At 45.8% G+C, this 22,899-nt stretch overlaps 1 protein-coding gene across 2 annotated transcripts in view; it reads right to left on the bottom strand.

The window, feature by feature from the left end:
• The window catches only part of LOC115200333 (fibrosin-1-like protein), a 324,458-nt gene extending 302,210 nt beyond the window's left edge, over positions 1–22,248 (bottom strand). For both annotated transcript variants that reach the window (XM_029763305.1, XM_029763306.1), the window contains exon 1: positions 20,751–22,248. In XM_029763305.1, the coding sequence (XP_029619165.1) occupies positions 20,751–21,041 (291 nt within the window). In that variant the 5' untranslated portion in view covers positions 21,042–22,248. The remainder of the gene's footprint in view (positions 1–20,750) is intronic.
• Positions 22,249–22,899: the final 651 nt, after the last annotated feature.

Below are 22,899 nucleotides of genomic sequence, written 5' to 3'. Positions count from 1 at the left end.
TTTACTGGGATAAAGAAGCTTGGGTTACTATGGGAACACAACCATCTTATTCAAATCAAATCAAATTGTATTTGTCACATGCGCTGAATACAACAGGTGTAGACCTTACCGTGAAATGCTTACTTACAAGCCCTTAAAACTTCTTAAGGCTAGGGGGCAGTATTTTGGCGTCTGGATGAAAAGCGTGCACAAAGTAAACTGCCTGTTACTCAGGCCCAGAAGCTAGGATATGCAAATAATTGGTAGATCTGGATAGAGAACACTCTAACGTCTCTAAAACTGTTAAAATAATGTCTGTGAGTATAACAGAACTGATTTGCCAGGCGAAACCCCGAGGACAAACCATCCAGGGGGGGAAAAATGTAGATCATAGGATTTTCAAATTGTTTTCTATGGGAAACCCTATTTATTAGGAACCTAGTTGCAGTTCCTATGGCTTCCACTAGATGTCAACAGTCTTTAGAAATTGGTCAATGTTTTTCTTTTGAGAAATTAAGAAGTAGTGTTGTTCTTTGTACGTGTAACTCTTTTGTTGCGCGTGAACAGGAGTGCGCTCCGTGTTATTTTTCTTCGGTATTGGAAACAGATTATCCCGTCTTAAATTTTATCGATTATTTACATTTTAGGATACCTGAGGTTGGATTAGGAACATTGTTTGAAATGTTTGGACCAAGTTTACAGGTAACTTATTAGATACTTTGTAGTCATGTTGGGCAAGTTGGAACCGGTGTATTTCTGAATCAAACACGCCAAATAAATGGACATTTTGGGGATATAAAGAAAGAATTTATAGAACAAAACTACCATTCATTGTGTCACTGAGACATTTAGGATTGCAAAAAGAAGAAGATCTTCAAAGGTAAGGCATTTATTATATCATAATTTCTGACCTTTGTGTTGCACCTGCCTGGAAGAAAAATAATGTTCATGTGTTTGTATGCGGGGCGCTGTCCTCAGATAATCGCATGGTGTGCTTTCGCCGTAAAGCCTTTTTGAAATCTGCGACTGTGGCTGGATTAACAAGAAGTTAAGCTTTATTTTGATGTATTACACTTATATTTTCGTGAATGTTGAATATTGATATTTCTGTAGTTTGAATTTGGCGTCCTGCAATTTCACCGGATGTTGTCAAATCTATCCCGTTAACGGGATTGGCGCGTTAAGGGATCACTAAGAGGTTTTAACCAACAATGCAGTTTTAAGAAAAATACCTAAAGAAAAATAAGAAATAAAAGTAACAAATAATTAAAGAGCAGCAGTAAAATAACAACAGTGAGGCTATATACAGGGGGTACCGGTACAGAGTCAATGTGCGGAGGCACCGGTTATTCGAGGTAATTGAGGTAATATATACATGTAGGTAGAGTTATTAAAGTGACTTATGCATAGATAATAACAGAGAGTAGCAGCAGCGTAAAAGAGGGGTGGGGGGGATATGCAAATAGTCTGGGTAGCCATTTGATTAGATGTTCTGGAGTCTTATGGCTTGGGGGTAGAAGCTGTTTAGAAGCCTCTTGGACCTAGACTTGGCACTCCGGTATCGCTTGCCGTGCGGAAGCACAGCGAACAGTCTATGACAATTTTTAGGGCCTTCCTCTGACACCGCCTGGTATAGAGGTCCTGGATGGCAGGAAGCATGGCCCCAGTGATGTACTGGACCGTTTGCACTACCCTCTGTAGTGCCTTGTGGTCAGAGGCCAAGCAGTTGCCATACCAGGGAGTGATGCAACCAGTCAGGATTGGTGCAGCTGTAGAACCTTTTGAGGATCTGAGGACCCATGCCAAATCTTTTCAGTCTCCTGGGGTGAATAGGTTTTGTTGTGCTCTCTTCATGACTGTCTTGGTGTGCTTGGACCATGTTAGTTTGTTGGTGATGTGGACACCAAGGAACGTGAAACTCTCAACCTGCTCCACTACAGCCCAGTCAATGAGAATGGGGGCTGTCCTTCTCCCATGACTTCAGGTTAGGGAAACAACTCGCTCTCTCGTTCTTTCTCTCTCTCTCTCTCTCTCCCTCCCTCCCTCCCTCCCTCCCTCTCTCCCTCCCTCCCTCCCTCCCTCCTCTGAAGGGCTTTATAGGGCTGCAGTGATTAAACAGAAAAACCATTGTGCATTCTGCTGCACTGAACAATGGCGTGTGTTTTTGGCCTCCGGGCCCCAAATACACATTAGCTCACTTACTCCTAGTCTGCCATGGATTGCTGCCATGTATCTAGTTACAAAACAAATAAAAAAACAAACAGATTCAGTCAGACAGGCATATTCTTTGCCGTGTCTGTAGGATAGAACACAGCAGATTCACTGTGTAGGGTAGGCCTATGCCTGTAGGATAGAACACAGCAGATTCACTGTGTAGGGTAGACCTATGCCTGTAGGATAGAACACAGCAGATTCACTGTGTAGGGTAGACCTATGCCTGTAGGATAGAACACAGCAGATTCACTGTGTAGGGTAGACCTATGCCTGTAGGATAGAACACAGCAGATTCACTGTGTAGGGTGGACCTATGCCTGTAGGATAGAACACAGCAGATTCACTGTGTAGGGTAGACCTATGCCTGTAGGATAGAACACAGCAGATTCACTGTGTAGGGTAGACCTATGCCTGTAGGATAGAACACAGCAGATTCACTGTGTAGGGTAGGCCTATGCCTGTAGGATAGAACACAGCAGATTCACTGTGTAGGGTAGACCTATGCCTGTAGGATAGAACACAGCAGATTCACTGTGTAGGGTAGACCTATGCCTGTAGGATAGAACACAGCAGATTCACTGTGTAGGGTAGACCTATGCCTGTAGGATAGAACACAGCAGATTCACTGTGTAGGGTAGACCTATGCCTGTAGGATAGAACACAGCAGATTCACTGTGTAGGGTAGGCCTATGCCTGTAGGATAGAACACAGCAGATTCACTGTGTCCTGTAGGACAGGAGATAGCAGTACCATGCAATGACTTACAAAAACTACTGCAAATGTAGCGATCTGTAGCTGACTACTACAAATGTAGGTATATGTAAACAAATCACTCTACCAAGAGAACATACAGTTGAAGTCGGATGTTTACATACACTTAGGTTGCAGTCATTAAAACTAATTTTTCAACCACTCCACAACTTTCTTGTTAACAAACTATAGTTTTGGACAGATTATTTTACGGACAGATTATTTCACTTATAATTCACTGTATCACAATTCCAGTGGGTCAGACGTTTACATACACTAAGTTGACTGTGCCCTTAAACAGCTTGGAATATTCCAGAGAATGATGTCATGGCTTTAGAAGCTTCTGATAGCTTAATTTAAATAATTTGAGTCAATTTGAACAAGGCCTACCTTCAAACTCAGTGCCTCTTTGCTTGACATCATGGGAAAATCAAAAGAAATCAGCCAAGACCTCAGAAAAAAAATTGTCGACTTCCACAAGTCTGGTTCATCCTTGGGAGCAATTTACAAATGCCTGAAGGTACTACGTTCATCTGTACAAACAATAGTACGCAAGTATAAACACCATGGGACCAGGCAGCCGTCATACCGCTCAGGAAGGAGACACGTTCTGTCTCCTAGAGATGAACGTACTTTGGTGCGAAAAGTTAAAATCAATCCCAGAACAACAGCAAAGGACCCTGTGAAGATGCTGGAGGAAACAGGTACAAAAGTATCTATATCCACAGTAAAACGAGTCCTATAGCAACATAACCTGAAAGGCCACTCAGCAAGGAAGAAGCCACTGCTCCAAAACCGCCATAAAAAAGCCAGACTACGGTTTGCAGCTACACATGGAGACAAAGATCGTACTTTTAGAGAAATGTCCTCTGGTCTGATGAAATAAAAATAGAACTGTTTGGCCATAATGACCATTGTTATGTTTGGAGGAAAAAGGGGGAGCCAAGCAAGCCGAAGAACACCATCCCAACCGTGAAGCACAGGTGTGGCAGCATCATGTTGTGGAGGTGCTTTGCTGCAGGAGGGACTGGTGCACTTCACTAAATAGATGGCATCATGAGGATGGACAATTATGTGGATATATTGAAGCAACATCTCAAGACATCAGTCAGGAAGTTAAAGCTTGGTCGCAAATGGGTCTTCCAAATGGACAATGACCCCAAGCATACTTCCAAAGTTGTGGCAAAATGGCTTAAGGACAACAAAGTCAAGGTATTGGAGTGACCATAACAAAGCCCTGACCTCAAACCTATAGAAAATGTGTGGGCAGAACTGAAAAAGCGTGTGCGAGCAAGGAGGCCTACAAACCTGACTCAGTTACACCAGCTCTGTCAGGAGGAATGGGCCAAAATTCACCCAACTTATTGCGGGAAGCTTGTGGAAGGCTACCTGAAACGTTTGACCCAGGTTCAACAATTTAAAGACAATGCTACCAAATACTAATTGAGTGTATGTAAACTTCTGACCCACTGGGAATGTGATGAAAGAAATAAAAGCTGAAATAAACCATTCTCTCTACTATTATTCTGACCTTTCACATTCTTAAAATAATGTGGTGATCCTAACTGACCTAAAACAGGGAATTTTACTCTGATTAAATGTCAGGAATTGTGAAAAACTGAGTTTAAATGTATTTAGCTAAGGTGTATGTAAACTTCTGATTTCAACTGTATCTCAGATGTCTGTATGTTTGTAAAGTAAATTACTTGTACTGATAAATGTCTTTCAATGAAGCAACCCAGCTAAATTTGTTGACAATCATCAGCTCAGGCGACTGCATTCCCAACATGGAAGTCACAGCAGAGCAGGGCTGGGCTCGGTTGCCCCGTTCATCCGTCACCCGCCTGCCTGTTTCTCAGTTTAGTGTCACTCGTCGCCTGTGACAGCTGTGCTGCTGTGACGGCTGTGCTGCTGTGACGACTATGCTGCAGTCCTCTGGAGGATCTGGCTCTGAGTACACACGATGACGGCCACAGTTCTGTCACTCACTGTCAGGCTGTCATCCCACACACACAAACTGCCCTGCTCCGAATGACACCTTGGTGTACGATTGTGGCGTCACCCTGCTGAAACACTCTACCCTACCCTACCACACACACACCCCTCCCTTCCTCCTCCATCCATCCCTCCCTCCCCAGCTCTGCCTGTCAGTGTCTGCAGCCTCCCTGTTTCCTGCCCCCTTTCCTCCCCTCGTATTATTGTGCAAATTGAAACACCAGGGAGAGAGGGAGTCTAGTCATTCAGACAGATGCAGATCGGGACTCCCTTTCTCTCTCCTTCCCTCCCTCCCGCTCTCTCAGACCCTTTCTTGGCAGGCGGGAGGGGGAATATGATTATCCAGCAGGGGAAATGTTTCATCAACACCTGGAGCTGATCATGAAAATAGGGGTGTTTATGTACTGTGCTGTGTGAGGATGTACACAGGGTTGTTCTCTCTCTGCTTCCTGCCAGGTTCTCTCTCTCTGCTTCCTGCCAGGCTGGAGGGTTCTCTCTCTCTACTTCCTGCCAGGTTCTCTCTCTCTGCTTCCTGCCAGGCTGGAGGGTTCTCTCTCTCTGCTTCCTGCCAGGCTGGAGGGTTCTGTCTCTCTGCTTCCTGCCAGGTTCTCTCTCTCTGCTTCCTGCCAGGCTGGAGGGGTCTCTCTCTCTGCTGCCTGCCAGGCTGGAGGGTTCTCTCTCTCTGCTTCCTGCCAGGCTGGAGGGTTCTCTCTCTCTGCTTCCTGCCAGGCTGGAGGGTTCTCTCTCTCTGCTGCCTGCCAGGCTGGAGGGTTCTCTCTCTCTGCTGCCTACCAGGCTGGAGGGTTCTCTCTCTCTGCTGCCTGCCAGGCTAGAGGGTTCTCTCTCTCTGCTGCCTACCAGGCTGGAGGGTTCTCTCTCTCTGCTGCCTACCAGGCTGGAGGGTTCTCTCTCTGCTGCCTACCAGGCTGGAGGGTTCTCTCTCTCTGCTGCCTGCCAGGCTGGAGGGTTCTCTCTCTCTGCTGCCTACCAGGCTGGAGGGTTCTCTCTCTCTGCTGCCTACCAGGCTGGAGGGTTCTCTCTCTCTGCTGCCTACCAGGCTGGAGGGTTCTCTCTCTCTGCTGCCTACCAGGCTGGAGGGTTCTCTCTCTCTGCTGCCTGCCAGGCTAGAGGGTTCTCTCTCTCTGCTTCCTGCCAGGCTGGAGGGTTCTCTCTCTCTGCTGCCTGCCAGGCTGGAGGGTTCTCTCTCTGCTTCCTGCCAGGCTGGAGGGTTCTCTCTCTCTGCTTCCTGCGAGGCTGGAGGGTTCTCTCTCTCTGCTGCCTGCCAGGCTGGAGGGTTCTCTCTCTCTGCTGCCTGCCAGGCTGGAGGGTTCTCTCTCTCTGCTTCCTGCCATGCTGGAGGGTTCTCTCTATCTCTGCTGCCTGCCAGGCTGGAGGGTTCTCTCTCTCTGCTTCCTGCCAGGCTGGAGGGTTCTCTCGCTCTGCTGCATGCTAGGCTGGAGGGTTCTCTCTCTGCTGCATGCTAGGCTGGAGGGTTCTCTCTCTCTGCTGCCTGCCAGGCTGGAGGGTTCTCTCTCTCTGCTCTCTGTCAGGCTGGAGGGTTCTGTCTCTGCGGCCTGCCACGCTGGAGGGTTCTCTCTCTCTGCTGCCTGCCACGCTGGAGGGTTCTCTCTCTCTGCTTCCTGCCAGGCTGGAGGGTTCTATCTCTCTGCTGCCTGCCAGGCTGGAGGGTTCTCTCTCTCTGCTGCCTGCCAGGCTGGAGGGTTCTCTCTCTCTGCTGCCTGCCAGGCTGGAAGGTTCTCTCTCGGTTGCCTGCCAGGCTGGAAGGTTCTCTCTCGGTTGCCTGCCAGGCTGGAGGGTTCTCTCTCGGTTGCCTGCCAGGCTGGAGGGTTCTCTCTCTCTGCTGCCTGCCAGGCTGGAGGGTTCTCTCTCTCTGTTGCCTGCCAGGCTGGAGGGTTCTCTCTCTCTGCTGCCTGCCAGGCTGGAGGGTTCTCTCTCTCTGCTGCCTGCCAGGCTGGAGGGTTCTCTCTCTCTGCTGCCTGCCAGGCTGGAGGGTTCTCTCTCTCTGCTGCCTGCCAGGCTGGAAGGTTCTCTCTCGGTTGCCTGCCAGGCTGGAGGGTTCTCTCTCTCTCTGCTGCCTGCAAGGCTGGAGGTTTCTCTCTCTCTGCTGCCTGTCAGGCAGGAGGTAACTAACCAGGAGTCTGGATGAATACAGGCTGCCACTACAGTTATAGTAGGATTTCAGTCTAGCTTTCTCCCTCTCTGTTCACTCTCGCTCTGTTCTCTCTCTCTGTTCACTCTCTCTTGCTCTTTCTTTGTCATCCTCTCATGGAGCCTAGTTATACGTAACTCCTCAACAGACAGACACAGATGGACGGACACACAGAACAGGAAGGCAGTAGGCAATATGTATTTTTGTAAAGAACCAAACACGTTGTGCTGGTGAACTGTTAAAAGCAGCGGGTGGCCACTGTGTGTTAGGGGTCACCAGCTAGGTGTTGGCGAACGGTGGCAATTCAACATTAAGAACTGTCAGGCCATAAACAGAAAGGATGGTCCATGTTCTGGTAAGAGGCGTTAGAACGGCCACCAGTTGTTTTTAACACTAGGAGAGCCGAGAGCGTCATGTTGACTCAAAACAAATGTACTTTATTTTATTACTCTGGCATTTTTAAAGTCATGTCCCCCCTCGTTGTTAAATAGTAATATCACAAACAGAATTTGTGTTATAAGAAATTTAGACATGTCATTTTTTCCCCACTGCCCTTCATATGCAACACTCAAAGCACAGTAATACTGTATATTTGAACTCAAAATATGCAATTCTGTTCTATTGAAATTAAATAATCTTAAATGCATAATGTTTCTCGATATATGCCCTTAACAAATGAATAATGAATGATCTTTGTGATGGTGTTTATTAAATGGATTTTAACACTTGAATTGTGGTGTTTCAGTGACTTTTCGTTTGTATGTTACATATAGCCTACTGTTACATAAACTAATGAAAACGCTATTGTGTTCTTTGAAATACATTTTATTTTGTATTATAATGTTGCCTAAGACCTTCATAAACACAACCTAATAATTATTTTGCAATACCATACACAAAATGTATTTATTAGACTGTCATTGGCTCAAAGGGGAGTCCCTCGAGGCCAGGCTTTTCTAGTGTTAACTGTTCTTCAGCACTGTCTGTTTTATTTTACAGCAGTGACAACTACAGCAGTGATATTTTCACCGACACACAGAGAACAGTTGGGTAAAAAGATCAAGGCGATACCAAATGCAAACAGCGTTTGTGGGAGAGAGTTCTGTGATATTATTTGTATTCTCCCTCTCTCTCACCAGCATGTCTTTTCATCCATATTGACTTGAAGATTTTCATTGCGCTGTGTTTGTGTGTGTGCCAGGGTTTGTGTGTGTAATTGTGGTCTCATTCCACGCCTTATGTAAAGAGAGTGCTCCTGTTGGCTTTCTGTGTGTGTGTGTGTGTGTGTGTGTGTGTGTGTGTGTGTGTGTGTGTGTGTGTGTGTGTGTGTGTGTGTGTGTGTGTGTGTGTGTGTGTGTGTGTGTGTGTGTGTGTGTGTGTGTGTGTGTGTGTCCTCGTTTTGTAAAACGTAACAAAGTGGTCTGTCTGAAAGGAGAGAACACATAGATGTGTATATAACCCCCATAATACAGAAGTTGAGAGAGGGACAGACAGAGAGAGAGAGAGGGACAGACAGACAGACAGAGAGATACCCAATAACATGGTATTTCTGCCAAAATGAGTCATATGTGTTAGATCTCTTTCAAAAATGTTCCTGACAAATTGGTTGCAGAAGTCCATAATGTACTAGCTACATATCTCACATATGTATTTATCTTCACACAAAAATATTGTTTAAGATTGAATAAATCAAGAACACTTCCGTAGTGTTTCTACAGACGCAGTCAGTTAACATTGAATTCAGGAACTGCTTGATTTACATGCATAGTATATCCACAGTTGAAGTCGGAAGTTTACAAACACTTAGGTTGGAGTCATTAAAACTCGTTATTCAACCACTCCACAAATTTCTTGTTAACAAACCATAGTTTTGACAAGTTGGTTAGGACATCTACTTTGTGCATGACACAAGTCATTTTTCCAACAATTGTTTACAGATAGATTATTTAACTTATAATTCACTGTATCACAATTCCAGTGGGTCAGAAGTTTACATACACTAAGTTGACTGTGCCTTTAAACAGCTTGGAAAATTCCAGAAAATTTTCCAAGTTTCTGATAGGCTAATTGACATCATTTGAGTCAATTGGAGGTGTGCCTGTGGACGTATTTCAAGGCCTACCTTCAAACTCAGTGCCTCTTTGCTTGACATCATGGGAAAATCAAAAGAAATCAGCCAAGACCTCAGAAAAAACTTGTAGACCTCCACAAGTCTGGTTCATCCTTGGGAGCAATTTCCAAACGCCTGAAGGGACGACGTTCATCTGTACAAACAATAGCACGCAAATATAAACACCATGGTACCACGCAGCCGTCATACCGCTCAGGAAGGAGACGCATTCTGTCTCCTGGTGATGAACGTACCTTGGTGCGAAAAGTGCAAATCAATCCCAGAACAACAGCAAATGACCTTGTGAAAATGCTGGAGGAAACAGGTACAAAAGTATCTGTATCCACAGTACAACGAGTCCTATATCGACATAATCTGAAAGGCCGCTCAACAAGGAAGAACCCACTGCTCCAAAAGCGCCATAAAAAAGCCAGATTACGGTTTGCAACTGCACATGGGGACAAAGATCGTACTTTTTGGAGAAATGTCCTCTGGTTTGATGAAAGAAAAATACAACTGTTTGGCCATAATGACCATCGTTATGTTTGGAGGAAAAAGGGGGAGGCTTGCAAGCCGAAGAACACCATCCCAACCGTGAAGCACGGGGGTGGCAGCATCATGTTGTGGGGGTGCTTTGCTGCAGGAGGGACTGGTGCACTTCACAAAATAGATGGCATCATGAGGATGGACAATTATGTGGATATATTGAAGCAACATCTCAAGACATCAGTCAGGAAGTGAAAGCTTGGTCGCAAATGGGTCTTCCTAATGGACAATGACTCCAAGCATACTTCCAAAGTTGTGGCAAAATGGCTTAAGGACAACAAAGTCAAGGTATTGGAGTGGCCATCACAAAGCCCTGACCTTAATCCTATAGAAAATGTGTGGGCAGAACTGAAAAGTTTTGTGCGAGCAAGGAGGCCTACAAACCTGACTCAGTTACACCAGCTCTGTCAGAAGGAATGGGTCAAAATTCACCCAACTTATTGTGGGAAGCTTGTGGAAGGCTACCCAAAACATTTGAACCAAGTTAAACAATTTAAAGGTAATGCTACCAAATACTAATTGAGTGTATGTAAACATCTAACCCACTGGGAATGTGATGAAAGAAATACAAGCTTAAATAAATAATTCTCTCTACTAATACTCTGACATTTCACATTCTTAAAATAAAGTGGTGATCCTAACTGACCTAAGACAGGGAATTGTTAATTGGATTAAATGTCAGGAATTGTGAAAAACTGAGTTGAATGTATTTGGCTACGGTGTATGTAAACTTCCGACTTCAACTGTATATTCCTATTTCGCAACAAAGCATCCTTCACTCATGCTGCCAAACATAACCTCGTAAAACTGACCATCCTACCAATAATCGACTTCGGCGATGTCATTTACAAAATAGCCTCCACTACCCTACTCAACAAGCTGGATGCAGTCTATCACACCAAAGCCCCATATACTACCCACCACTGCGACCTGTACGCTCTCGTTGGCTGGCCTTCGCTTCATAATCGTCGCCAAACACATTGGCTCCAGGTCATCTACAAGACCCTGCTAGGTAAAGTCCCCCCTTATCTCCGCTCACTGGTCACCATAGCAGCACCCACCTGTAGCACGCGCTCCAGCAGGTATATCTCTCTGGTCACCCCTAAAGCCAACTCCTCCTTTGGTCGTCTCTCCTTCCAGTTCTCTGCTGCCAATGACTGGAACGAACTACAAAAATCTCTGAAACTGGAAACACTTATCTCCCTCACTAGCTTTAAGCACCAGCTGTCAGAGCAGCTCACAGATCACTGCACCTGTACATAGCCCATCTATAATTTAGCCCAAACTACTACCTCTTCCCCTACTGTATTTATTTATTTTATTTATTTTGCTCCTTTGCACCATATTATTTATATTTTAACTTTGAACTTTCTTCAAACTACAAATCTACCATTCCAGTGTTTTTCTTGCTATACTTTATTTACTTTGCCACCATGGCATTTTTTGCCTTTACCTCCCTTATCTCACATCATTTGCTCACATTGTATATAGTCTTATTTATTTTTTCTACTGCATCATTGATTGTATGTTGTTTTACTCCATGTGTAACTCTGTGTTGTTGTATGTTGTCGAACTGCTTTGCTTTATCTTGGCCAGGTCGCAATTGTAAATGAGAACTTGTTCTCAACTTGCCTACCTGGTTAAATAAAGGTGAAATAAATAAATAAATAAAAATATACACAGAGTATACCAAACATTAGGACCACCTTCCTAAGATTGATTTGCACCCCCTTAAATCCTTCTTTAACCTGTCTCCTCCCCTTCCTCTAAACAGATCGAAGTGGATTTAACAATTGACATCAATAAAGGATCATAGCTTTCACCTGGATTCACCTGGTCAGTCTATGTCATGGACATTTTTTGTATACTCAGTGTATATACCCATTACTCAAGGAATGGAACAAGCGCTTTGCTTCCACATGAGAAAATACTGCAGCTGACAATGTACGCGCGGTAAAAGTAGAAATGTAAATGAGAGAGCGATCCCCTAGCGTTGCGTACCCAACTCTTATCTAAACTCTATGATCTTGGCCAGCTACTGCTTATTAGTCTGCTGCCAAAACTCAAACAACAACAGTCCAAGTCCTTATTTGGATTTCTTCTCACACGAAAGCTCATATTTGACAGACAGACAGCTCTGAAGAAACCTTCCGAGATATGATCGGCGGCTGAGGCCTGTCATTGACTTCTGAATTGCAGAAAGAGGCTGATCCACAGAGGGAGCCCAAGGGAGGCAGAAAGAGGCTGATCCACGGAGGGCGACCAAGGGAGGCTGAAAGAGGCTGATCCACGGAGGGAGACCAAGGGAGGCAGAAAGAGGCTGATCTACGGAGGGAGACCAAGGGAGGCAAAAGAGGCTGATCCACGGAGGGAGACCAAGGGAAGCAGAAAGAGGCTGATCCACGGAGGGAGACCAAGGGAGGCTGAAAGAGGCTGATCCACGGAGGGAGACCAAGGGAGGCAGAAAGAGGCTGATCTACGGAGGGAGACCAAGGGAGGCAAAAGAGGCTGATCCACGGAGGGAGACCAAGGGAGGCAGAAAGAGGCTGATCCACGGAGGGAGACCAAGGGAGGCAGAACGAGGCTGATCCACGGAGGCAGAAAGAGGCTGATCCACGGAGGGAGACCAAGGGAGGCAGAAAGAGGCTGATCCACGGAGGGAGACCAAAGGAGTGAGAAAGAGGCTGATCCATGGAGGGAGACCAAGCGAGGCAGAAAGAGGCTGGTCCACGGAGGGAAACCAAGGGAGGCAGAAAGAGGCTGATCCACGGAGGGAGACCAAGGGAGGCAGAAAGAGGCGGATCCACGGAGGGAGACCAAGCGAGGCAGCAGCACTGGCAAGTAGCAGCCGTCTCAATATCTTATTTCAGGCTGGGAATAGAGCTCTGCAGTGATTATTGTTAGTATCACTCCAACCAGAAAGACTATTCCCCTCAGAGCTAATGTTCCTATCTCACATTTGTAGCAAGGAGCATGTTGACAACTGTTACACTAATTGCTTTCACAGCTAGTCATTTATAAAGAAAACATGCTCTGAGACCCTCTATGGAGCTATAGCAAGTCACGGCATCTCTCAGAATAAATACTCTAACCCAGAAATCATGAGAAAGACTAGAGGCCGATCTGCTTTGATTTTCAACCAATCAAAATAACAGGTTTGTCGTTCATGATGTCATGGCAAAACAAAAACTAAGTGGACGTTGATGCTAGCGAAATAAACACTCCTTTATCGTTCTCCGCTCACTCATATAGGCGTACATAATTAGGTATTAACATAAGATGTTGGTGATCACATGATCATGCCGATACTAATATGTTGTGAGAAATAGTGGATGTTTGGTTGACCTGCAAGACGGTCTAGGTAGCATGGTGACAGTATGCATTAGCAAAACATTGACTATTATTGGGTCCTCTCTACTGCACTGCTGTCACGCCCTGACCTGAGAGAGAGACGGTTTATTTCTCTATTTTGTTAGGTCAGGGTGTGGGGTGGGCATTCTATGTTTTGTATTTCTTTGTTGGGCCGAGTATGGTTCCTAATCAGAGGCAGCTGTCTATCGTTGTCTCTGATTAGGAATCATACTTAGGCATCCTTTTCCCACCTGTGTTTTGTGGGTAGTTGTTTTCTGTTTAGTGTTTTACCTGACAGAACTGTGCGCTTTCGTTTCCATTGTTTATTATTTTGCTGTAAGTGTTCTGAGTAAAAATAAATATCAAGATGAACACTTACCACGCTGCACCTTGGTCCCCTCATTGCGACGGTTGTAACAGAACTACCCACCACCAAAGGACCAAGCAGTGTGGTCAGGAGGACTGGACCTGGGAGGAAATCCTGGATGGGGCAGGACCCTGGACAAGACCAAGGGAGTATCGTCATCCGCAAGAGGAGATCGAGGCAGCGAAATCGAAACGGCAATACTATGAGGAACAAGCACGGCAACAACGGAAGCCCGAGGCAGCGGCAACAAAACAAATTGGGGGGGGGGGGCACATGGGGAGATTGGCGAAGTCGGGGTTGAGACCTGAGCCAACTCCCCGTGCTTACCGTGGGGAGCGAGTGACCGAGCAAGCACCGTGTTATGTGGTGATGCGCACTGTGTCGCCAGTGCGCACTCACAGCCCGGTGCACTCGGTGCAAGCTCCTCACAGTTGCCTTGCTAGAGTTGGCAGTCAGCCAGGAAGAAGTGTGCCGGCTCAGCGTTCCTGGTCTCCAGTGCGTCTCTTCGGCCCAGGTTATCCTGCGCCAACTCTACGCACGGTACCCCCCATTCACCAGCACAAACCAGTTCGTCCTGTGCCAGCGCTCCGCCCTTGCTGGGCTAAAATAAACATCCAGCCAGGACGGGGTGTGCCAGCCGTAAGCTCCAGACCTCCAGTGCGCCTCCACGGCCCAGTATACCCTGTGCCTGCTCTGCGCACCCAGTCTCCTGTGCGCCTCCCCAGTCCGATGAGACCGGTTCCAGCTCCACGTAGGAAGCCTCCAGTGATGATCTATGGTCCGAAGCCTCCAGTGATAATCCATGGCCCGGAGCCTCCAGTGATGATCCATGGCACGAAGCCTCATGTGATGATCCATGGCCCGGAGCCTATAGGGATGATCCATGGCCCGGGGCCTGTAGGGATGATCCATGGCACGAAGCCTCCAGTGATGATCCATGGCCCGGAGCCTGTAGGGATGATCCATGGCACGAAGCCTCCAGTGATAATCCATGGCCCGGAGCCTGTAGGGATAATCCATGGCAAGAAGCCTGTAGGGATGATCCATGGCCCGGAGCCTGTAGAGATGATCCATGGCACGAAGCCTCCAGTGATAATCCATGGCCAGGAGCCTCCAGTGATTATCCATGGCACAAAGCCTCCAGTGATGATCCATGGCGCGGAACCTGTAGTGATAATCCATGGCACAGAGCCTGCAGCGACGGTCCCCAGTCCGGAACCTACAGCGACGCTCTCCAGTCCGGAGCCTTCAGCGACACTCCCCAGTCCGGAGCCTCCAGCGACGCTCCCCAGTCCGGAGTCTCCAGCGACGCTCCCCAGTCCAGAGTCTCCAGCGACGCTCCCCAGTCCGGAGCCTCCAGCGACACTCCCCAGTCCGGAGCCTCCAGCGACGCTCCCCAGTCCGGAGCCTCCAGCGACGCTCCCCAGTCCGGAGCCTCCAGCGACGCTCCCCAGTACGGAGCCTCCTGAGACGACCTGCAGCCCGGAACCTCCTGAGACGGCCTGCAGCTCGGAACCTCCTGAGACGGCCTGCAGCCCGGAGTCTTCAGCGACGGTCTGCAGCCCAGAGTCTTCAGCGGCGGTCTGCAGCCCAGAGTCTTCAGCGGCGGTCTGCAGCCCAGAGTCTTCAGCGGCGGTCTGCAGCCCAGAGTCTTCAGCGGCGGTCTGCAGCCCAGAGTCTTCAGCGGCGGTCTGCAGCCCAGAGTCATCAGCGGCGGTCTGCAGCCCAGAGTCTTCAGCGGTGGCCTGCAGCCCAGAGTCTTCAGCGGCGGTCGGCAGTTCAGAGCCTCCGGCGATGATCCACGGTCTGGTTCCTCCGGCGACACAGAAGCAGGGGGGTCAGCGGGTGGTGTGGGGGCTATGCCCCGAACCAGAGCCGCCGCCAAGTATAGATGCCCACCTGGACCCTCCCCTATAGGTCCCGGCCCGCACCTTTGGGGGGGGGGGGTACTGTAACGCCCTGACCTGAGAGAGACGGTTTATTTCTCTATTTTGTAAGGTCAGGGTGTGGGGTGGGCATTCTATGTTTTGTATTTCTTTGTTGGGCCGAGTATGGTTCCTAATCAGAGGCAGCTGTCTATCGTTGTCTCTGATTAGGAATCATACTTAGGCATCCTTTTCCCACCTGTGTTTTGTGGGTAGTTCTTTTCTGTTTTGTATTCGTTACCTGACGGAACTGTTTGGCTTTTCGGTTGGTTTCTTTGTACTAGTGTTTTCATTGTTAAATAAAGATAATGAACACTTACTACGCTGAGCTTTGGTCCCCTCTCTACGACAGCCGTAACAACTGCACTGAATGTGCCAATGGTAAATAAAATGTCAAACTGCCTCTGTAATTACTACTTCATTCTGAAAGCGAGCATTAGACTAAATCTTGTGTTGTGAGCTTAGGGAGATGATTTGGGGGGGATTTCGTTAAGGCCCTACTCAGCAAAGCCAACCAATAGACCAGTTGAACTTGATGGGCCCAAGTCCCTGGAAAATGAATAATCTTTGCATACAAGCAAATTTTTAAAGGGATTCACTTGAGAGATGTTGATGTAACTGTACAAGTATGAACAAGCAAGCCATTCACTGCCTGTTCTACTGCTCTCTCAGTCAATGAGTGGACTAGGCCAAAAGGAAAACACACTTAATGAGGCACTTAGTGTTCTTTCTACTTATGTTTCATTATTTGTATTGTAAATCTTTCTCAGGCCTCATTGCCAGCCAGTCATTTAAACATTTCCGCAGCCAAATGCCACAATATGTGATCCTAAATTGCAGGGGTGGCAAACAGGGAGACACGTATTATTTAAATAACAACCTTTCTTATTCAACGCTGTTTCATTGATTATGAGTGAAAGAGCAGAGAGCAAAGCAGAGCCTGGTCAGACTCAAGAAATCCCATAAACAGAAGGCAAAGCAGCCAGTAGATGAACAGGCAACTTTAACCAGTCAGAAGTCTAATCCTTCTCACCAGGCTTCAAGACAACATCTTAATCACTTGATAATTGCATCCTGTCACACGCCACACAAAGCAGACCGAGAGAGAAAGGAGGAAGACACAACCCAGCAGCACAACACATCTACAACACTGACAGTGACATTAGCCAGACTGTTCAATACCTCTCATAGGGAAACAAGGACCAAATGAAGAGGGAAACAAAAGGAAAAGCCAGCAGCAGCACACACCACATCCACTACAGTGACAGTCACAGCAACCAAGCTATTCATTACTTCTCATAACGGACAATGAAGACCGTTCCGCAGGGGGACCATAAGGGCTGTATGTAACCTCCGCCCCACACACCCTCTGGAGAGAACAAGCTCTTTCTAGGGAGGATATTTAGATCATTTGTCAATATATTGGGCACACAGCCTCAGCAGCACAGCCAAAAGGATGCTATCTCTCCACTTTCTCTCCACTATCGGGCATGACAGTACACACACACACACACACACACACACACACACACACACACACACACACACACACACACACACACACACACACAGCACAGCACAGCACAGCCAAAATGTTTATCTCTCTTACTCTCTCTCCGCCACGGGAGAGATGGGTCCCATGGGTCTTAAGAAGCATTTCTTCATGGGACGTGTCAGGCTCTGAGCACCGACGCCTCCGGGGGCCTGCCTGTTAATTAAAAGGGGAGTTGTTGTTTGTCACCGGCTGGCAGCATACAGTATGATGCACTACAGCCATCACTATGAGAGTAACGAAAACACTGAGCGGTATTGCAACATGATGACCATACAAAACAGTTTAACGGGCCTCTGGATCCAGAGACCAACTGGTATACTTAAGCAATAAGGCAGAGGGGGTGTGGTATATGGCCAATATACCACATTTAATGGCTGTTATTAGGCACGATGCATCGCGGAGTGCCTGGACACAGCCCTTAGCCATGGTATATTGGCCATATAGCACAAACCCCAGAGGTACTTTATTGCTATTACCAATGTAATTAGAGCAGCAAAAATAAATGTTTTGTCATACCTGTGGTACACGGTCTGATATACCACGGCTGTCAGCCAATCAGCATTCAGGCCTCGAACCACCCAGTTTATAATGTTAATTTATGGCTTGTAGTTCAACACAAGTGTTGAGTTGTTATAACTACAGCTTTTAGCAACATCCCAACACTGAACAAGTTACAAATCTCTAGACCAAATACTATACTGTTGATGTACGGCTTGTACGGTTAGTTCATCCAACACACTGCTGAATTGTTACAGATGCAGCTTCATTTACACCTGCTATAACGTTTCAAACACACCAACAGCATCATTGAGCAAAATAGTATGCAGCATCATCTGGATATGTGTGCAACAAAAGTTCAACATTCACCTTCTGCTACCATTTCTGTCAAGCCGTCTACACATACAGTTTGACGCATACGTTCAATAAATCCAACATCTGCACCACACCGAACGCACTGCAACTGCCTCTGCAACACAATGCTGCACAGCAAACGCAGCGTTTCATTGGAAATGAATGTAATTCTGGTGTACCAAAATGCAATGACGCCATCGGTGTGTTCGAATCGTAAGAGGAAGCAGTAGGCTACTGGCTGATTGTTTATGACAAGAGAGAATAATATACTATTTTAAGGGATGTAATGTAAGATAGTGTAATAACACATGTTAACACAATCTGTGTTAATGTGACAATAAACAGGTCAAAATCTCCCCCACTACAAATGACTGCTGACGGTTACGGAGAAAAAAGTCAAATCAAGCCTAAACAGATAACATAAGGATCAACTCTGTGTGGATTAGCGAGGGGGATTTGCCACTCTAGTATCAACGTCACACAAAGAGAGGAGGGAAATATCACATCTCACTTCTATTATGGAAGGTGGATAATTGCAATATTTTCTTATTGTTTCTGTTAGTACATTACCCACAGGGGGACTTTTGAGGGGCTTTAACAGTATTGTATAATTGTCTTAATAGGCATTTGAGAGAGGGCTTTTTATTCCACATGCCTCATCTCCTCACTGACATTTCTAGTCACTATAGCATAGCCCAGTTTGACAAAGTAGGCATGTCTTGTTTGTACGGTTAATTTACACAGGTTAGTGGCTTTCCAGGTGAAATGTGGACTCAAAACAAATAAAGAAATGATAAGTCGTGGATTGGTTTCTAGCATAATGAACTAGGCTATGGGAGCAGAGCAGGTTGCTGCATACATTACACACAACATAAGCTCCAAGAGCAGCAGGCAGCTTTATTCTCTCAATCCAAGGCTGCAATATTACCCACTACTGAAACATGTTTAACGTGAAAGCAAAACACTCACATTCACATAAACATGGTGTACAGTACTGTTGAGCAGCAAGCTATAGAGGTTCAATGAACCCAGAGAAAATGTGAGATTGATCTCAATATACTGTGAAAGTGCCCAGTCTAATCCGTCTCACTGGCCTGTCATGAACAGGGAGGCTTGTATTGACCATCAGTGAATTATACGAGGTTAAGAACACTCTTTCAACGGCACTGTGTTTATTAGAGAATGATGCAATAGGTCAGTGTGTTATTGAATGGCTAATGGTGCCGTGTCAGTTGGATAATTGATAGGAAATTTGCATTTAACATTCCTGCTTGGCCCTATCACATAGGCTTTCCAGATGTGTGTCCAACCCACACTTAGCTCTATACAAAGTATAACTAACTACCATCAGCCCATTTTCATGCAAATCTAACAACTACTGTTTAGAGGCTTGTTCTACTCCATTTCCAACCATTTTAATGGAATTGATTTATGAAAGCTTTATCATGCCCGATTAAATATATATATATTTAACTAGGCAAGTCAGTTAAGAACAAATTATTGTTTACAATGACGGCCTACCCTGATTAGCTGTCTGGCTGAGTACATCATTCATTCACTTGTAGATGTCACTGAAAGAAGTGACCCTACAGACAGCCACTGCTCTCCTGGTGGGATCCGATCCTATCTGAGAAGCACTTCGCTCAGACTTCCCAGAGGCCTTTCATAGTCAGCACCTGTCAGACTGCCATAAGCAGCGAGCACCGGAGGCACGCGCACACATACCTTTCACATCAGAGCATATAATGCACACACACACACACACACACACACACACACACCTCTCTCCATCACCCTCTCCTACACACTTCCATGCACTTCACCCTCTGCCCCTCCTCTTATCTTCGCTCACACAAAACTCTAGTAAGTGTCATGGAAGGCCTAAGTTAATGGAAGAGCAATGTAATTACTGAGGACCCTGACAGGTTAACCTTGTTAACAGAGGGGAGGTGACAAATCAATGACAAACTCCCAGTGAGTGAGCACTCCTTTGGACATTTATGTCCACAACAAAAAATAACATATCATGGACAATATTTCATACTTATGTATGCACTCAAATCTAGTAATAAGCCAATAGGTCAAGCTATGTAATGCAGTCTATTGTACCATGCTGGTGGTATTGTCTCTGTGGGGAACAAGCAGCATTTACAACTGACTGTGCTGCTTACACTCAACTGAGTAGAGTAGTAGCAGGTGTCTATGGGTTTAGTTCCTGACCTTTGCAGCCACAGTCAGCCACTAACAGGCTAAGGAGTTATTGCAGCTACTATGTAAGTAGGTACACAGGTATTACCAATACAAATGTCAACTTTGAAGACTTCAACTGTACTTGGAAAGATGTTTCATATTCATTTATACAACGGGTGGGTCTAATCCTGAATGCTGATTGGTTAAAACCGCATTCCAGTCGGTGTCTATTTCACAAGTTACCACTGGCTAAATCTATGTTCCATGTAATTAGAATAGATCATAACGAGATCTAAGGACGGTGGTTACTTGTATCAAATTCACAATCTCATTTGTAGACTTCAACTTCAGCTGAGGTTTAATCACCTTCAAAGCAAATACAAACACATAATCAAAGTCGCATTGCACATGTTGGACCATCCAATGAATATGCACACTCCATATGGGCATATGGTTATAGAGGCATAAAATTATGGAAATTGTGTAGTAAAGAGTAAGAAGTCTAAAAGGTCTGCAGACCCATGTTGCATAGAACAACAAAAAGCATAACTACAAGGACAAGCCAAAGATCTACAATTCATTCCCCTCCTCAACACGCAGAGAAAACAGCACGTTTATATGCTGTCAAACAAGCCGTTATGTCAGAGCATGTCATGAATAGCACCTCATTAGTCAAACTGAAAAGTTATGCTCTTATGCAAATTCTGACGTGTTTGACATGTGTAATTATAAACCAATCCCCTTACCTCCAGACAGTCCAGGCTGACGAAACTGGCAATGGCAAATCCATCAATGATATCCTCTTCTTGAGAACTGGATTCTCGTCTCTTTCGACGAGGGGGACGTGAGGCTCTGGAAGGTGTCGAGTGTGAAACCTTTTTACCATTCTGGGAGGCGAGATCCCTCCCAGGACTTTGCTCCCTATCTGAACAAGATGAAGGGTTTGGACTGCGGGCATCCCTGCCCACTGCCTCCCGTCTCCGTACCCTCTCACGTTTGGAACGGGATCTCCGGCTCTGCTTCAATTTTCCATCCATTTTAAAAATGTTGCAATGACAAAATCACTCTAGAGCGCCTAACGTAAAGCGGATTCCCTGTGCGAAATGAGATACTATTGTGCTATCACGAGGAGATACGCATGTATAAATAATACATATATATAATAAGATTCACGGAATGACCTTGAATATTCCTCCCGAATACAATAAACAGATGTTAAAATATTCCATGCAGGCGAGGAAGAAGGAACGCAAATCCTCACGTATTTGAAGCGATCCGATACTATAAGGTCGACGCGTTCTTTACATAAGCAGGTGTAAAACGGCGAAATACTTCAAATGTATGCATTCCACTTGCTTTGCAACTTTGTTGCATTGGAAAAACACAATGTTAATAGCTGCATACCACAGACAGCGCAGAGAAATCATGTCGCTGCCCGTTGTTTTCCACCACCCAATCCATGATCCACTGTCAAAAAAGGACTATGGATAACATCCGTCAAAATGCGTATTAGGTGCTTAACAATTATGCATGAGATAATACATAAGTGGATAATCCTCTCTGCATTGGCGAGTTTCAACGGTTAACCATATTCCTCTGACAAGTTCCGCCGTAGGGTAAACCTTTGCGCGATAAAAGCTACGAGGGCAGGGATTTCCAAGTCTTTCGCTACTTATGCGCAATATTTTCTAAATGATCCTCCGTTTAGCTACTTCAGCATACGACCATCCACTGCATATGATCAAACCCCATAAGCCAAAGGCATCGGCTATTCCAGGCCCGCGTAAGTTATAAATCCACTCTTGAATTCCGTCCTTGGTTTCTCAGTTACTCGTGTCTCGTCGTATTTTTCGTTTTCACATAATGCAAAGCTTTGATAAGTGTCCTTAAAGCGGCAGAGTGATTAAAATCTCCTCTCCCCTCTTTTCCCTACATCTGAAATTAGTGTGCAGTAAAAGCCTCAGAGAGCCGAGATAACTGACGCACTTCCGCCACCTCTGCAAATTACCAGAAGGAAGTGAGCTAGTTTATACTTCTAAATCACGCACAGTAACTTTGTCATGAGGCATAGGCTACAATATTGGCATTACTGTAGTGTAATGCGGCTGGCTACACGTAGTCCTACAGTATGTCTGTCGCAGCCTACGGTCCATGAAGTCGCCCCACTCTGACGTCCTACTGTCAGCGAATAGAAATGCAGCCCAACACTTTAGTCTAGAAAACCTTTCCAACTATGATTCGTGATTTGACTTGTTTGGCGATATTCATCTCTTTCGTCATTCCAGCCTATTTGATCTATTTGGATACTTGCCAAATTGAATTGTGTGGCAGTCTCCAGTGGTGTCCATTCTCCACCACTACTGATGAATCATGACATGTCATATGTTCTGTAGTCCACATCTCCGTTACCAAGCGCTCTGTTGCAGATAGTCTACTTCACTGAAGCTTATCTTTCTGCACTTCACCTCATCAGATATTTGCCTGGGAAACAAGAGTATGGTTTTTGCATTTCAGGCTCGGGTTTACTACCAGCCGCCACCATTTAGTGCACACGGTCAAATTATAAGAGAAGAGACAGCCTACTATATAAAAGCACATAGCATGAGGCTCAACCTCAAGCCCATCCCTGGTGCAAAGTTATTACATAGGCCTACAGTATTATTGATGTGTAGGCCTGTTTAGTGCTTGAATAAGGCTAACAGTATGTCATGAAAAGTATTACTGGTGCAGGACTATCAAAAACTGAAAGAAATATCACAATTAGTGCAGGAAATGGGTATTTACAGGATATAGTAATTATCACCAATTCAGTAGGAAATTGTAGTAAATGTTAACCAAAGAGAACCATAATCATTTAGTATGGCAATAAAGTCTCTGAAGACTTAGTGCATTATT

The sequence above is a fragment of the Salmo trutta genome, chromosome 9, assembly GCF_901001165.1.
Source record: "Salmo trutta chromosome 9, fSalTru1.1, whole genome shotgun sequence".
Classification (NCBI taxonomy): domain Eukaryota; kingdom Metazoa; phylum Chordata; class Actinopteri; order Salmoniformes; family Salmonidae; genus Salmo; species Salmo trutta.
This window is presented reverse-complemented; position numbering and strand designations above follow the sequence as displayed.